The sequence below is a fragment of the Staurois parvus genome, unplaced genomic scaffold (genome assembly GCF_062004578.1).
Source record: "Staurois parvus isolate SC_StPar_1 unplaced genomic scaffold, SC_StPar_1.0 ptg000760l, whole genome shotgun sequence".
Lineage (NCBI taxonomy): Eukaryota > Metazoa > Chordata > Amphibia > Anura > Ranidae > Staurois > Staurois parvus.
In genome coordinates, this window is record NW_028318556.1 from 642,855 (window position 1) to 661,402 (window position 18,548).

An 18,548-nucleotide genomic window follows, 5' to 3' on the forward strand; every position below is an offset into this window, starting at 1 on the left:
GGATAGTACAAACACCCCCAAATGACCCATTTTCGGAAAGTAGATACCCTAAGCTATCTGCTGAGAGGCATATTAAGCCCATGGAAGATTTTTTTTTTTTTTCCACAAGTTTCTGGAAAATGACAAAAACATTTTTTTTTTGTTTAAACAAAGTTGTCATTTAAATTATATTTCTCACAGAAGCCATGAGTATATGTGGAATTACACCCCAAAATACATTCTGAACATCTACCGAGTATGGGGATACCACGTGTGAGACTTTTTGGGAGCCTAGCTACATACAGGAGCCTGAAATCCAATGACCACTTTGAAATCCTGAAGGTGCGTAACTTCCTCTCACTTCCTCACTACCTATCACAGTTTCAGAGGCCCTAAAATGCCAGGATAGCACCAAAATCCCCCAAATGACCCCTTTTTGGAAAGTACACCCAAGGAATTTAAAAAGAGGCATGATGAGTATTTTGCAGATCTCATTTTTTTCTCACAAGGTTTTGAAATATAAAAAAAAAAAATATTCAAAAAACCTGTGGCAGCAAACGAGATCTGCAAAATACTCACCATGCTTCTTATCAAATTCCTTGGGTGTCTACTTTCCAAAAAGGGGTCATTTGGGGGGGGGGGGGGTATTGGTGCTATCTAGGAATTTCAGGGCCTCCGAAACTGTGATAGGTAGTCAGAGGAAGTGTAATGAGGAAATAAAGCCCTTTAAAAGAATGAAGGTGCTTATTGGATTTTGGGATCCTGTACATGGCAGTCTTGCCATGAAGGCTCTCACATGTGGTACCCCCAGAAGTAGCAGAATGTATTTTGGGGAGTAATTCCACATATACCCATGGCATGTGTGAGCAGTAAATCATTTAAGGGACAATTTTGTGTAAAAAAAAAAAAATAAATAAAATTGTTATTTTCAAAAAACTTGTGGTAAAAAAATGAATTCTTCTATTGATTCAACATGCCTCTCAGCAAATATTTTGGGGTGTCTACTTTCCAAAAAGGGGTAATTTGGGGGGTGTGGGAATTTTATGCCCAGCATTAGAAGTTTATGGAACACATCATTCAGTCTTCTAATCACCTGAAGATCAAACCTTTTCTGACACTTTTTGTTCACATGAAAAAAATCTGTATTTTTTGCTAGGAAATTAATTTAAACCCCCAAACATATATTTTTTTAAAGCAAACAGCCTAGTGAATAAAATGGTGGGTGCTGCAATTTTTTATGTCACATAGTACTTGCACATCAATTTTTCAAATGCAAATTAAAAAAAAAATAAACACTTTTTTTACTTTTAATGCAAAAAAACACAATATATTGACCAATTATTTGGTAACATATAAAAGATGATGGCATGCCGAGTAAATAGATACTAAACATGACATGCTTTAAAACTGTGCATGCCCAGTGCAATGGCGACAAACTGCATACGTTTTTAATATCCATAGGCAACGCTTTAAAAACCTTTCCAAGCTACCATTTTAGATTTACAGAGGAGGTCTAGTGCTAGAATTACTGCCCTTGATCTGAAGTTCACTGCGACACCTCACATGCATGGTGCAACCGCTGTTTACATAACGGCACAGGGTCAATGCTCGTACATGCAGGTGTGAGCGCAGGGGGGCAAGGGTGATTTTTTTTTTTTTTTTTTTTTAAGTTATTTTGATTTTTTAATTATTTTGACACTGTCCCTTTCATTTTTTTTTTTTAGCACATTTAATGCTATCACAGGGAATGCAAATATCCCCTATAACTTCAATGGGCATTGTCATATATTCTTTTCAGAGAAATCGGTGTATCAGACTCTAGATATCTCCTCTGCCCTTACATTATCTAATCAAACCAAGATCGGTGTGATCAGATGCTTTCCCAATTTACAAATGGCGCTGTTTATATCCTGCAAAACTGAAGTGATGAAATGCTCGTAGCTTCCAGTTTCTTAGACTATAGAGATGATTGGCACCATTCTGTTTTCCAATCAGCTCTATGGTCAGCTTGCAGAAACACCGGATGGATTCTCAGACTCCCCCGATGGCACTGGACTGCCCAAGAAGGCTGTGGAAAGCAGCGTGGGAGGGGGACATCATCTCCCGCTGCTTGTAAAAGCAATCCTGGAGCTAATTAGCCACTAGGATTGCTTTTACATGAAATCCAATTGCCGGCTGAAAAAAACGATACCAGGATGATGCCTGCAGCTGTAGGCATCATCCTGGTATAACCAAAGTCCAGGGATGTACCAGTACGTTGTTGGTCCTTGTTGGGTATATATGCCATGTTCTTTTTTTTTTGTATGCAGCCTGTGGGCTGAATGAAAAAAAAAAAAAAGATAAGAAATCTCTGCCAGAAAAAAAGTGTGTGGTATGCCCACCATTCGAATATACTGCCCTGCATTCACCTTGAATAAAAATTGTTCCCGTACAAGTGGTACCCCATATGGGAAAAGGATGACACCAAGTCCCAAACTATCTTGCCTCTACTCCCCATGTAGTCTGGGCATCCGGGGGCTCCACGTGACTATCTTTTCTCTCGTAAATCAGAAACTTATATGTATAGCCTGCTGCCCTCTCACAGGTCTTATACTTCTTAACCCCAAATCTGGCACGCTTGCTGGGGAGAAATTGTTTGAATGCAAGGTGGCCAGAAAAATTAATGAGGGACTCATTAACACAGATGTTTTGCTGGGGAATATAGACATCTGCACATTTTTGGTTAAGGTGATTTACGAGGGGCCAAATTTTGTGGAGCTGGTCAAATTCAGGATTACCACGAGGATGACAGAGTGTGTTGCCGTTGAAATACAAAAAACACATTATACTCTCATATCTATGCCTGGCCATGGCAGCAGAGAACACGGGCATATGATGAATCGGGTCTGCGAACCAATACACCCGCAATTAATTTTTTTTAGTAATGCCCATGTTGAGGGTTAGGCCACCAAAAAAATTTAAATTCGGAAATTGGGTTTCCATGCATTAGGTGCATTAGGTCTGCAAAGGTTTGAATTTGGGTTGGTGGCGATAAATTGTTGTGCATATGTTTTGCTTTGATACACAATCAATGCATACAGATATTCCATGAAAAATAGCTCCAAAAAATCAAGGGCAGTTAAATTTGCTGTTTCTACCTGAATTCCAGGTTGGGAAGTGAATGGGGGAAGTACGGGTGTTGCAGAATTTGTGGGCTGCCAATCAGGATTTGCAAGCACATCCGGAAGGATACTAGGGGCTCTACGGCCTGTGTGCAAATTCTTGGTGGCTGTGGGACACTACTTGTGCTCGCCACCACACCAGCTTGTACTGCCCTTATGGGACGTGCCACGTCACCAAGTGATACTGCAGTGTTGGTATGTGAAAGACCAGGATGTACTAGGTTGCTGGTGCTCGCCAATTCACCAAAAGGTAGAGCGGCACTAGTACGCCAGTGCCAACTCTTCTGCATATAAGAGTCATCAAAATTTCCCGGCAAGTGCTAACAGAGATCAGGCCTGATTCTACGAACACTGCAGTATTGTGCGCAATGTATCAAGTGAGAGTGACCTACTGACACTGCACTTGCTCGGAGAGAAAGGGGGGGGGGGGGGAAGGATAGGGGCTAAATACAGGTGCTGGCGAGTGCCGGGGCTGATCCCGCTATTGCTGTGTTTTTGGGGACACTATACAAATGTGAACACTGGTATAGTGCTGATCTGATCAAAGATATTGATCCGTTCAGACACTATACTATTAATGGAGGTTTATTGTTTATGAGCGTGTTCCTGCCAATCAAGGGGTTAAATGTTATTACTGGTGTACTGAAGGGCAATCTGACGCTATCTGGGAGGGGCGTGAAAACCATGGGAGTGCGAATCACGTATATGAGTTTGCGCACCCGTGCTGCCCTGTAGCAGTAGTTCTGTTATAGGGCGGTCAGGAAGCGGTTACAGAAGCAGTTTGTGTTACGACACTGCGTTATTTTAACTGACAATTGCGCAGTCATGCAACGCTGCACTAAAATGAAATTTACAGTCAGGTCCATAAATATTGGGACATCGACACAATTCTAACGTTCTTGGCTCTATACACCACCACAATGGATTTGAAATGAAAGGAACAAGATGTGCTTTAACTGCAGACTGTCAGCTTTAATTTGAGGGTATTTACATCCAAATCAGGTGAACGGTGTAGGAATTACAACAGTTTGCATATGTGCCTCCCACTTGTTAAGGGACCAAAAGTAATGGGACAATTGGCTTCTCAGCTGTTTTATGGCCAGGTGTGTGTTATTCCCTCATTATCCCAATTACAATGAGCAGATAAAAGGTCCAGAATTAATTTCAAGTGTGCTATTTGCATTTGGAATCTGTTGCTGTCAACTCTCAAGATGAGATCCAAAGAGCTGTCATTATCAGTGAAGCAAGCCATCATTAGGCTGAAAAAACAAAACAAACCCATCAGAGAGATAGGAAAAACATTAGGCGTGGCCAAAACAACTGTTTGGAACATTCTTAAAAAGAAGGAACGCACCGGTGAGCTCAGCAACACCAAAAGACCCGGAAGACCACGGAAAACAACTGTGGTGGATGACCGAAGAATTCTTTCCCTGGTAAAGAAAACACCCTTCACAACAGTTGGCCAGATCAAGAACACTCTCCAGGAGGTAGGTGTATGTGTGTCAAAGTCAACAATCAAGAGAAGACTTCACCAGAGTGAATACAGAGGGTTCACCACAAGATGTAAACCATTAGTGAGCCTCAAAAACAGGAAGGCCAGATTAGAGTTTGCCAAACGACATCTAAAAAAGCCCTCACAGTTCTGGAACAAAATCCTATGGACAGATGAGACCAAGATCAACTTGTACCAGAGTGATGGGAAGAGAAGAGTATGGAGAAGGAAAGGAACCGCTCATGATCCTAAGCATACCACCTCATCAGTGAAGCATGGTGGTGGTAGTGTCATGGCGTGGGCATGTATGGCTGCCAATGGAACTGGTTCTCTTGTATTTATTGATGATGTGACTGCTGACAAAAGCAGCAGGATGAATTCTGAAGTGTTTCGGGCAATATTATCTGCTCGTATTCAGCCAAATGCTTCAGAACTCATTGGACGCCGCTTCACAGTGCAGATGGACAATGACCCAAAGCATACTGCAAAAGCAACCAAAGAGTTTTTAAGGGAAAGAAGTGGAATGTTATGCAATAGCCAAGTCAATCACCTGACCTTAATCCGATTGAGGATGCATTTCACTTGCTGAAGACAAAACTGAAGGGGAAATGCCCCAAGAACAAGCAGGAACTGAAGACAGTTGTAGTAGAGGCCTGGCAGAGCATCACCAGGGATGAAACCCAGCGTCTGGTGATGTCTATGCGTTCCAGACTTCAGGCTGTAATTGACTGCAAAGGATTTGCAACCAAGTATTAAAAAGTGAAAGTTTGATTTATGATTATTATTCTGTCCCATTACTTTTGGTCCCTTAACAAGTGGGAGGCACATATGCAAACTGTTGTAATTCCTACACTGTTCACCTGATTTGAATGTAAATGAAAGCTGACAGTCTGCAGTTAAAGCACATCTTGTTCGTCTCATTTCAAATCCATTGTGGTGGTGTATAGAGCCAAAAATTTTAGAATTGTGTCGATGTCCCAATATTTATGGACCTGACTGTACATCCTTTTTTCCCCACAAATTGAGCTTTAGTTTGGTGGTATTTGATTGCCTGTGTGTTTTTTATTTTTTGTGCTATAAAAAAAAAAAGGTTGACGATTGAGGAAAAAAAAATATTTTGGACTTTTTGCTATAAAATATGTCCAGTAAAACAATTTAAAAATCATATTTTGTCATAAATTTAGGCCAAAATGTATTCTGCGACATGTCTTTGCTAAACAAAAATCCCAATATGTGTAAATTCATTGGTTTACGTGAATGTTATACCATTTACAAATGGCAGTATAGATACTGGATTTTTTTTTTATATACTAATTATAGTGGCGATCAATGACTTATGGCAGCAATCAGTGACTTATGGTGGCAATCAGTGACTTTTGGCGGCAATCAGCAACTTATGGCGGGACTGCAGTGGACATTCTGAAACTGCGAGTGAAATGACTTGGGGTCACGGACATCCCCAGTGACACCAATGCAGTGATCAGTGCTAAAAAAAAGCACTGACACTGTACTAATGGCACTGGGGAGGAAGGGGCTAACAATGAGAGGCTATCAAAGGATTAACTGTGTGAGGGGAGTGTTATACTAGGGGGCGAGGGGTGTGTTTCATTGTAAGCACACTGATCGGTATGGCTGTGCTCAGCCAATTTGAGCAGTGTGCCAAAACTGACAGGGAGGAGAGCTGCATTGTAAACAATGCAGCCGTCCTCCCTTTCGGTGTTTGCCGGCAATCGCCGGGTGATTGACTCCCGGGGCCTAGATCGGTGGCGCGGGTAGGGCAGACGCACGCCCCCAACTCAGAAATGCAGGATCATGTTTATATACGTGATCCTGCACACAGGGGCCGACTTGTCGCAGTATATGTACTGTGGGTGGCCTCCCCTAGTGGTTAAAATAACATGCTATATTTATTTGCTCTGTGAAATAGTTTTTCACAGAGCAGCCCTGATCCTCTTTTCAGGTCCATTGCTGGGGCTCCTGACTTCTCCTGCCTTCTCATCACTTGTGACCAAATCTCCATGTTAATTTTTCACGAGGCACACATGTTACTTTTTTACACTTGAATTTTTTCAGGTTTATTTTGCTTAGGTTACTTTCACACAGATGTTTTTCTTCTGCTTTTGCTTTACAAAAAGTGAAAGAAACACATTTGACCATGTTTTCCTATGAAACTCTTCACACTAATCTGTTGCAGGTCCAGTGCATTTCAAAGTCCTGCTTGTTGCATTTCAGGTTTGGTGTGGTAAAAAAAAAAAAAAAAATGCACCAAAACCTTCCCATTGAAATCAGCCAATGTGTTGTGGGTGTGGTTTTTGAGTCATCTGTCCTTGAACACTGATCCACATTTGCGCGTTTTTTTTCAAGTAGCTTTACTGTAGTAATTTGCTTGAATCTCGTTAAATTCCTTGTAACCTTGGAAAGCCAAAGACGTCCCTTCTGAGGACAATTATCTCTTATTAATTTCCTTTTTAACACTTGCTTGAGGTGATTGTAGCCGTATTAGTGCATTTGCGACAGAAACAATTGAGTACTGTCCGTGATACTTTTTTTATTTGCACTAACATACAATTTTGAGGACAAGCTTTCGGGGTATGTCCCCTTCTTCAAAGTCCAAACAGTACTATTACAAATCACAAAGTTTAAGCAGAATGTTAGAAGGGATTGAGAGAAAAAAATAAAAAAAGGCTACAGATAAGATATATCAAGAGCGAGGGGGGAAGGGAGGGGGGGATACTACACTCACACTGAGGGGGTCAAGCTTCAGCTAATAGATAGTCATAAAGCTGCTGGATAATGGTTGAGGAATCCCATGTTCAAGTTAAGGCCGTTATCTTTTGTGTCAAATAGAATTATCATTCTTAGTTCAAATGTTTTTCTTTCCTGGATAGATTTGAATTTTCCTTTCAGAACCAAAACATTGAGGTCTTCCATATTGTGGCCTGGTTGTGTGAAATGGTGTCCTACAGGTGTGCCGAGGTCATCTTCTTTATGTTCCTTGATGGTATGTCTGTGCAAATTCATCCTTGTTTGCAACTTCTGTCCTGTTTCACCAACATAAGATTCTTTGCTGCATTTTCTGCACTGGATAAGGTACACAACATTACTGGAGGTGCAGCTGTATGATCCGGAAATATTGAAGGTCCCTTTTGAGTGTCTGACACTTTTTGATGGATTGATTTGGTTGCACAGCTTGCAGCGTTTCTTATTGCAGGGTGTGCTTCCATTATTTTTGACATCATAATCAGAAGGAAGTTTCCTACTGATTAGTTTATTTCTGAGGTTGGGGGGTTGTCTGAAAGCCAGTATTGGGGGTTGCTGGAATATTTCTTTCAGAGTTCCATCCTCTGTTATGATGGGTTGTAAATCTTTGATTATTTTTCTTATTCCTTCTAGTGCTGGGTTGTATGTGGTTACTAGAGGTACACTTTTTTTGTTTTTTTCTCTTTGTACTGAAGTAGATTTTCCCTTCGGGTTCTCAAGGCTGTGTTTATGCTGGTGTTGATAGTTTTGTCCTTGTAACCTTTCTTATGGAAGGCGTCTGCTAGTGTCCCGAGATGTTTATCTCTGTCTCTTGGGTCAGAACATACTCGGTGGTATCTAATGGCCTGACTGTGTATGATGGCACGTTTCGTGTGTTGGGGGTGGAAGCTGGAACTGTGGAGGTAGTTGCATCTGTCAGTGGGTTTCCTGTATATTGAGGTGTGAAGCGTATCATCCCTGATGTATACTGTGGTGTCTAGGAAGTTGACCTGTGTGTTTGAGTATTCCATTTTTAGTTTGATTGATGGATGAAAAGTGTTCATCAATGAGTAAAATTGTTTTAGGTTTTCTTCACCTTCTGTCCATATCATGAAAATATCATCAATATAGCAAAAGTATCTGTATGGTTTTTGTTCCATGCTGTTCAGGAATTTTTCCTCCAGGTCAGCCATAAATAAATTTGCATATTGGGGTGCCATTTTACTTCCCATCACAGTGCCCATACATTGAAGATAGAATAAATTTTTTTCTACAAAGCCTGAGATTTGTTCGGTGAGTGTATTCATACCTGTTATGATGGGTCTGCCTGGATTTCCTGGCTTGTGGACTTTGGGCAGCATGTAGAAGTCCCAGATTTCTGGATGATCCGGAATCGCATTTATAAGTTCTGAATGTAGGTGGGCTGGAAGTGTTTTAATGAAACCTTTTAATTGCTTTGTAAAGTCCTGGGTCGAATCATAATCCAGTTTTTTATAGTAGATGGCATTTTCCAGCTGCCTCTGGCTTTCTTGTATGTATTTGTATCCATCACAACAACTGCTCCCCCTTTATCCGCTGGTTTGATGGTGATGGCCTGATTGTTGCGCATAAAGGAACATAAAGAAGATGACCTCTGCACACCTGTAGGACACCATTTCACACAACCAGGCCACAATATGGAAGACCTCAATGTTTTGGTTCTGAAAGGAAAATTCAAATCTATCCAGGAAAGAAAAACATTTGAACTAAGAATGATAATTCTATTTGACACAAAAGATAACGGCCTTAACTTGGACATGGGATTCCTCAACCATTATCCAGCAGCTTTATGACTATCTATTAGCTGAAGCTTGACCCCCTCAGTGTGAGTGTAGTATCCCCCCCTCCCTTCCCCCCTCGCTCTTGATATATCTTATCTTGTAGCCTTTTTTTATTTTTTTCTCTCAATCCCTTCTAACATTCTGCTTAAACTTTGTGATTTGTAATAGTACGGTTTGGACTTTGAAGAAGGGGACTTACCCCAAAAGCTTGTCCTCAAAATTGTATGTTAGTGCAAAAAAAAAAAGTATCACGGACAGTACTCAATTGTTTCTGTCGCAAATGCACTAATACGGCTACAATCACCTCAAGCAAGTGTTAAAAAGGAAATTAATAAGAAATAATTGTCCTCAGAAGGGACGTCTTTGGCTTTCCAAGGTTACAAGGAATTTAACGAGATTCAAGCAAATTACTACAGTAAAGCTACTTGAACACTGATCCACATTTGCGGGTTTTTTTTCAAGGACAGATGACTCAAAAACCACACCCACAACACATTGGCTGATTTCAATGGGAAGGTTTAATCAGGACAATTCAGGACAATCCATAATAACAGAGACTTAACATGCTACAGGCATGTGACATGCTTCAGGAGACACATTACAGGAGATTGTTAATAAGCACTACTATAAAATAGGACTATAAGGAAAACAGATTAGTATCTGCAGGGGCCCCCAGGACCAAAAACAAAGTACCAAAGGGCCACATGTGGCCTCGGGGCAGAAAGTTAAGAAACAGGGATCTAGTGTGTTATTATTCTCTATTCTGCAATTCGCAGCTATATATTTTAGTGTTCTGCATTTTTAAAACATTTGCTGTATTTTAGGTGGGGGTTCTAGCAAGTTCTAGAACACAGAACTGAACCCCATGTAACATGACCTATACATGTGGTTAACACATTTTAAAATATGCCCAAGGTGATTGTAGCCGTATTAGTGCATTTGCGACAGAAACAATTGAGTACTGTCCGTGATACTTTTTTTATTTGCACTAACATACAATTTTGAGGACAGGCTTTCGGGGTATGTCCCCTTCTTCAAAGTCCAAGTATGACTTGGACTTTGAAGAAGGGGACATACCCCGAAAGCTTGTCCTCAAAATTGTATGTTAGTGCAAATAAAAAAAGTATCACGGACAGTACTCAAAATATGCCCACAAACTCTACTTCCCCATGAAAAACAAAAAACAAAAACAAAAGCAGACATTTTAGGTTAAAAGCATGTTAATTTTAAGTTTAGAAGTGTGTGTATTCATTTATATATACCCTTGAACATCATAACACATGCACCCGTTTACACCAGATACACGTATAAAAACGCCTGTGTTAAAGTGATGTAATGTAAACTCCAAATCTATTAGTCTGTATGTTTGGCCTCATGCCTCACTTTATAGTTTTCTTAAATAAGTTGTTTTGTGAATCTTTTCCAAAGTTTCTTAATTGAAAATTCTATCAATAACCACACTTCCTGTTGCAGGCTGTTAACGCTTAGCTGCTGCCTCTCAATTAGCAGTAATATTGTCAGCCTGCCCCCTTTGCTCCCTCAGTTAGCCATTGAGATGCCTGACAGCTCTATCAGAAAGGTAACCCAACAGCCAACTGAAGGTGCTCACACAGCAGACTAACATGCAGCTGATAATGGCAAGGCAGCTGCATTGCACTGTCAGCCTACAACAGGAATTTTGAGGCATAATGCCAAACACTAAAAATTTGATTTTCCATTTACAAACACTTCTAATGACCACTGCAAATTTTTAATTGTAGTATGGACCTGACAGCAGGTTGGTTTTATACACAATCCAATGGTTGCAGCACTGGGATTGTGTGTAGAACTGACAAGAGGACTCCTGCCTTACAGGTGGAAGTAGCCGGGTGGCTGCGCTACCTCCTGATTGCTTCCACACGCTCCCGATAATGGCGCTCCTGCCATGTATTCCGGGCTCCGAATGTCCATCTGCAGGCCTGAGGCCAACATGTGTGTGACGGTGGGTGGAGGGGTAGAAAGAGAGCGGACATACAGCCGCGCTTCTCCCTTCTTGCTGTGACTTGGAAAGGGACATGTATGAAAAAACAATTTAGCAAAAATTACAAAAAAATAAAGTTAAACCCAAGCACAAACTCCATCCCCCCCAAAAAAAAAGAAATTGAGGCCCCCTACCCCCACATGTGAACACAAGTACCTGCGTCCGGAGACCCTGCACTTGAAAACGTCCATTGCAAAACACATTACATATTGCAGCGAATGCCAGAGTGAGAGCAATAATTCTAGCACAAGACCTCCTCCATAACGTAAGAATAAAAAATAATCCCAAACGCAGGTATTGGTTTAGCAATCCTAACAATGGCAAACAGTACAAGATCAGTTTATATCATGCGACACGAAGAGGGTAATATATGCCCTAAAGTGTCCGTGCGATCTAATCTATATATGTCGCACTAAAAGAACATTAAAAGAACCAATTAAAGAGCATGTATACAATATTAGTAGAGGTTACAAATATCATCACTTGTCACTTCATTTTCAACAACATCATAATAGAGAGGTGGATAAACTTGAATTCTGGGGCATTGAAAAGCACATCAAACACTGGAGAGGTAACTTAGTAAAAAAGAATCCCAATGGATATATGAAATGGGCTGTTTAGCACCTGGGGGCTTAAACAAAGAATTTGATTTATCTTGTTTCATTAGTGACTTCTAGTTTTGATAATCATTTGAATAATGGTGGGTGGACAATAATTACCAGTAAGGTGACACCTGGGGTTCAGTTATTAGGTAGTAGGTATACATATCCACTGTTCAGCAGGAGGTGTAATTAGGTGGATAACCAAAAACAGGATAGAAACTAATAGTGGCCATATAATATCATCAAAATATATCCCAAAAAAGTAATGAATGTTTTAAGATTAACAGATTAGCCTAGATAAAATTATAATAAGGGTAGGGTGGAATTTAAATACAGATAGGGGTCTTCTATATGTATAGTTAAATATAAGGTGCATTGCTTTTTATTTTGTGTATAGAGCTAAATTATTCTAACAGGACTACAGTAGTTGATACCATGATCCTCTGACCATCATAGTATATAATTGTAAAAATTAGAATCATAAGGAGAGACTTTATACAAAAGTAGTCATGTCACAAAGGACATTATGGTATTTAATACTCATTAAAATGGGAATGATGATTGGTAATCTATACATAAAATACACACATTTTTATCATTTAATGATTTTAAAATCTATATACATTATATGAATATAGAAAAATTAATTTTTTTAATATATTTTTATTTTATTGTCAAGATTATATTTGTATTTTAGGAGGTATTTAAGTTTAATTAAAATAGAGTTATAATTTTATTATATTTCATTTAATTTTATTTATATTTATGTATTAATTGCCAATACGGATTATGATAGATTGCTGTAATTAGCGTGTGAGCCGCACACTGCTTATAAGTCCATAGGGTGTAGTAAGATGAGGCAGAGTAAACAGGATGGCACAATGGATACAAAGTATCTATAAATAGATACATAGTAATTAAATTGTCAGCAGCAGGTGGAGAGATATCATCCAATGCAGTTTGGGCCCAAATTATTATTATTATACAGTATTTATATAGCGCCAAAGGGTTTGCTCAGCACTGTACAATAGCGAGGGGGACAGGACATGAGACAAAACAGTAACATTACAATACACAAGGGGTTCGAGGGCCCTGCTCTTTCGTGCCTACAATCTAGGAGGGAGGGGATAGTGGTACAGGAGGAAGTGGCTGTGGGGGATGGAGTGGTGGGAGAAGTGGAGGAGATGGGTTGTTAAGTGAGTGTGGGGTAGGCTTCCCTGAAGAGATGGGTTTTCAGGGTGCGCCTGAAGGTGAGGAGGGTAGGTCACAGTCTGATGGATTGGGGTAGAGAGTTCCAGAGGATGGGGGAAGTCCTGGAGAAGTCCTGCATTTGGGCGTGGGAGGAGGAGACAAGGGAGCTAGAGAGTAGGAGATTCTGTGAGGAGCGAAGGGCACGGGTAGGGTGGTATTTGGGTATCAGGTCAGTTAGGTAGCTTGGGGCGGCGTTGTGAATGGCTTTGTAGATCAGAGTTAGTAATTTGAATTTGATGCGCTGGGCAATCGTAAGCCAGTGAAGGGATTGGCAGAGGGGGGTGGCAGATGTGGAGCGGTTGGTGAGGTGGAGTCTAGCCGCTGAGTTCAGGATAGACTGGTGTGGGGATAGCGTTTGTTTGGGTAGGCCAGTGAGAAGGGAGTTGCAGTAGTCAAGGCGTGAGATGATGGAGTGTACGAGTTGTTTATAAGTGTCTGGGGTGAGGAATGTACGTATCTTGGAGATGTTGCGGAGGTGGAGCCTGCATGACTTTGATAGTGATTGGACATGAGGTTGGAAGGAAAGGTTTGAGTCCAGGGTGACACCCAGGACTTTGGTGTGTGGGGTGGGATTGATGGTGGCGTTGCTAGTAGTGATGGAGAGGATGAAGGGGGGGGGGCACGGGCTGGGGGGAAAACCAGGAGCTCGGTATTGGAAAGGTTTAACTTGAGGAAACGGAGCGACATCCAGTCTGATATGTCGTTCAGGAGGTGGGCGATGCAGGCGGAGAGTGAGGGGGTGAGGTGGGGGGTGGAGAGGTAAATTTGTGTGTCGTCGGCATAGAGGTGATAGTTGAAGCCATGGGAGTGTATCAGTTTGCCAAGGGAAAAGGTGTAGATGGAGAAGAGGAGGGGTCCGAGGACGGAGCCTTGGGGGACTCCAACAGAGAGGGGGAAAGAGGGGGAGGTGGCAGTGTTATAGATGATGCTGAAGGAGCGTTGGGATAGGTAGGAGGAGAACCAGGAGAGAGCAGTGTCCCTGATGCCAAAGGAGTGCAGTTTGGTAAGGAGGAGGGGGTGGTCAACTCTGTCGAATGCCGCGGAGAGGTCGAGGAGCAGGAGGACTGAGTAATGGCCATTAGCTTTGGCGGTTAGCAGGTAGTTAGTGATTTTAAGTAGGGCGGTTTTGGTGAAGTGTAGGGGACGGAAACCAGACTGTAGTGGATCAAGGAGGTTGTTATCAGTGAGGTGGGCGCTTAGGCGATTGAGGGCCAAGCGCTCAAGGAGCTTGGAAGTGAGTGGTAGAAGGGAGATGGGTCTAAGGTTGTTTAGGTCTGTGGGGTCAAGGGAGGGTTTTTTGAGTATGGGGGTGATGTGTGCGTGCTTTAGGGGGAAGGGGAATGTGCCAGTAGAGGGAGAGATTTAAGATGTGGGTGAGGGAGCGAATAATGGAGGAGGGGGGGTGACTGGAGGAGTTGTGAGGGGATAGGGTCCAGGGGGCAAGTGGTGAGGCGGGTTTCAGTGAAGACCTTAGTGATCTCCTCAGTGGTAGCAGGGCTGAAGGAGCAGAGCGTTGGGGAGGTGATAGTGTGCGGGGTGTTAGGTATGGTGGGGGGAAGTGCGGTTAAGAGGTCAGAGGAGGGGAGAGTTGAGGGGGTGATGGAGGGAGGGGGGCTAGGTGGAGAGGTAGATTGTGAGTTGACAATGTCCTTACGGATTGCGTCAATCTGGTTTTGGAAATGATTGGCAATCTCGTCTGCGGTGAGGTACTGAGTGGAGGTGGGGGGGAGAGAGTAGTGGATTTGAAGGCAGAGAAGAGCCGGCGAAAACAGGTGGAGAGGGTGTTGATGAGGGTTACGAAATAGCCTTGCTTGGCGGCGTAGAGGGAGGTGGTGTAGGTGAGGAAGGCGGCTTTGTAGAGGGAGAACGCACGAGGAGATCTGGTTTTGCGCCATAATTGCTCCAGCGCGCGTCTGCGTTGTTTGAGACATTTTGTATGGTCGTTCTGCCAGGGTTGAAGCGGTCGGGGTCTGATGTTACGCATGGTTAGGGGTGCCAGGGAGTCTAGTGAGTCGTTGTAGGCAGTAGTGGCCAGGTCAGGGCATGACAGTGGGAGGATACTGTTGTACAGACGGTCAGCTGCCGGGTAGAGATGGGCCGGGTTCAGGTTGCGGAGGTTATGGCTGGTGATGGTTTGACGCTTTGGGGGGGGGGGGGGGGGAGTTAGAGGAGGTGGAGATGGAAAATGTGAGGAGGTGGTGGTCAGAGAGGTAAAAGGGGGTGTTAGTGAGGTTGTGGGGGGTGCAGAGGTGGGAGAAAACGAGGTCCAGGGTGTTTCCACCGGTGTGGGTGGAGGACTGTGTGAGCGCAAATGAGGAGGTTAGGAGGAGGAGTTGGGAAGTAGCCGGTTTGTTGGCGTTGATGGGGATGTTGAAGTCCCCGAGGATGATGGTCGGTAGCTCGGAGGAGAGGAAGAAGGGAAGCCAGGCGGCAAAGTCATCCAGGAAGAGGGATATGGATCCAGGAGGCCGATAGATTACTGCAATCCTCAGGGGGGGGAGAGAGAAGAGCCGGATGCAGTGGGCTTCGAAGGAGGAGAAGGATGGGGGGGAGGGTTGGGAGGACCTGGAAGGTGCTCAGCGGTGGCAGGAGCATGCCGACCCCACCGCCTCTGCGACCACACGGTCTGGGTGAGTGGGTCCAGACGAGGCCTACATAGGTGAGTGCTGCAGGGGAGGTGGAGTCAGTGGCTTGGATCCAGGTTTCGGTGACCGCTAGGAGGTTGAGGGAGTGGGAGACAAAGAGGTCATGGATGGCGGTGAGCTTGTTGCAAACCGAACGGGAGTTCATGAGTGCAACCGAGAGAGGAGGGGTGGATGCAGGGAGGAGGGGGACAGGTATAAGGTTGAGGTGGATGCGGCGGCTGGCAAGAGCAGGAGGGTGCCGAGAGGGGGAGTGGGGAGGTGGGGGGCCAGGGATCGGGGAGATGTCCCCGGCGGTTAGGAGAAGGAGAAGGGTGAGGAAGGTGGCATGGGAACATAATGTGCAGGAGTGTGTGGGTCTGTTAGTAGTGGCGTGCGGGTCGGCGGGAGAGTGGAGTATCAGGCGGAGGGGTTAGAGCCGTAGTGGGGAGGAGGAAGTAGTGAAGGAGCAATGTAGAGCTGTTTAGGGGGAGTAGGGGGGTAGAGGGAGGCGATTTTGGGAATGGAGGAGAGGAATACGAGGAGAAGGAGTGCAGGTGGCATGTTAGGGTGAGCGGAGTGCTGGTCAGATCGGGGAGGTGAGAGGATAGATAGATGGCCGCGGTCAAAAGCACTACATTAAGATGGTGCATAGCAGCTATATATAGTAGCAAGGGTGAGGTCTATCACAATTTCCCTGACGAAGCCACGTGGACCTGTGGAGTACCGCGTAGGGGAGGGGCTCTGATGTCAACACACACCCAGGATGGCGAGTATAGGCTGTGTGCGGTACACACACAGTGGAGGCTCTGTTTGTGTACACAAGCGATTGAGGTTTTATTTAAATGTGAGTGCAGCAATATAGTGGGCACTAAAAAAAAAGCTTTTAAAAAGAATAAGGCACTATATCTCCTTTCTTTCATACACCTTACACGGAGGAGTATCTAGGAGAGGATCGGAGGGAAGGAGGAGCAACCACGCATCATAAGGAGGTAGAAATCCCAGTAGCCATATCTGCAGACGAGGATCAGTAAGGAGCTCCCAGGGGATACCCATTATCCATCAAATCCCAACAGATCAGCAAGTGAATACAGCAGGATTAAAATATTGACACAAAGTAATGTTTGCCTAAATTTAATATTAGGCATACATGGAGGTGAGCGTATATTATTGTCACAAATTGGAGCACACAAGATTTTGAAAATACAGATTTTGGATCACAGTCATGATTTATGGGACTGTCACAATTATAAATTGATTTATTTATTTCAGTTTATCACATTTAAGTTATAATCATTTTTAATAAGGCATAATTTATTTATACTATTTTACAAATTAATTGAAATATTTATCACATTAATGTATTGATGGTAATTATGGAATAAGGCACAATTGATTATATTTTTAGTCAATTATTTACTTCACTGGGAATTCTATGGAGATATTTAATTAATTTAAATTTTGGAGCGCAACATTTCTGTTTTTTTGTTATTTGGTAAGATACTATTGCACATGATTATGAGGAAGTGAATAATGTAAGCAAACCACAGTATTTAATAATTTATAATCACAGTGGCTCATAAGTAAATATTTATAAATTCGATACACTAAACTGATACATGTAGGGGCTTTTGATACATCACCTACAGAAAATATAGGGTACAAAGGTTTGTCACCATTTCACAGGTGCACACAAATTTAAGGTTTGACATGTTGGGAATCTATTTACTCGCCGCAACCTTGTCTTTTATATTTTACCAAAAATGTGGGCAGTGTATTGTGTGTGTTTGCCCTATAATTCACTTTAGTGTGCTTTTTACTGAAATTTTGAGTTTCTTCGACCTTTACAGTAACACTGTGTGACATAAAAAAATGGATCTACCATTCTTTTGATCTCTAGGGTGTCTGCTTGCTGAAAATATATAATGTTTGAGGGTTTTGTGTAATCTTCAGGCCTCAAATGATCTGTTTATACGTGAGCAAAAAATCCCAAAAAAGCACTGGCAGCAAAAAGGTTAAAGGGCTCCAATCAATTGGCTTGAATGGAAAATGCTGATGAACTTGTAAGAAATGCAGAGTGCAAGATTTTTTTTCCCAACACATCACCAGGCATTGTGGATATGTGTCCATTTTAAACCAATGGATTTTCTCCTGTCCATACTTTTTACCCGCACTAAAATTTGGCATCTTGTCTGAGCACATCCTTATAGGGATAACCTAGAACTTACCTGTTAAAAGCTTCCATGATGGACTTGCAAACCTCTACTCGAACACCCTCTTTTTGGAACATATCAAGGAAAGGCAAGAATTTTTCCTAAAACATTCAATACACAGCTTTTTAATTATGAGGTAGAGCTTTAGTGATCTAGAAAAAACAAACATAAAAAGTACTACTCACCACATAAAAAAGGACTGAGAAATCATGGAAATGTGCAATAACTGTAGTAATTATAGATTGAAGCTAGGAAAAAAAAAAAAAAAACACAAATTGTTAAAAAAGTTTTACAAAAATTATAAAAAATATAAAAACTGTCCACAATACAGGACTTGAATACACAGACCATGTGTTATCTGCAATACACCACTTGGAGAACTAGTATGCACTCATATACCAGCACTTACTCTGAGTCTGAGGTTCTTTAGCAAGCAATAAAAAATGATCAAAGACACATAGGGGAGGGGCTAGTGTCCTGTACTAGACTCCAAGATAAAAAGCATTTGCTGGTAGTTAAAATATCCTACTACCTTAATCATACAGTGTACAGGAAACCATAATTCTATTCAAAGACCAGGAGATGTTCTCTAGCAATAAACTGAGGGGTGGGTAAGGTCTGAACTAGAGAAGACCAGACTGAGATCACAA

The 18,548-nt window shown here is 42.4% G+C and overlaps 1 protein-coding gene across 1 annotated transcript in view; it reads right to left on the reverse strand.

Moving 5' to 3' along the window:
- LOC149444940 (VPS35 endosomal protein-sorting factor-like) overlaps positions 1 to 18,548 on the reverse strand; it is a gene marked incomplete at its 5' end in the record, with an annotated part of 803,117 nt that overhangs the window by 526,497 nt on the left and 258,072 nt on the right. The window contains 2 exons of the mRNA XM_089654375.1: positions 17,914 to 17,999; positions 18,084 to 18,146. Coding sequence (XP_089510501.1) covers positions 17,914 to 17,999; positions 18,084 to 18,146 — 149 coding nt within the window. The remainder of the gene's footprint in view (positions 1 to 17,913; positions 18,000 to 18,083; positions 18,147 to 18,548) is intronic.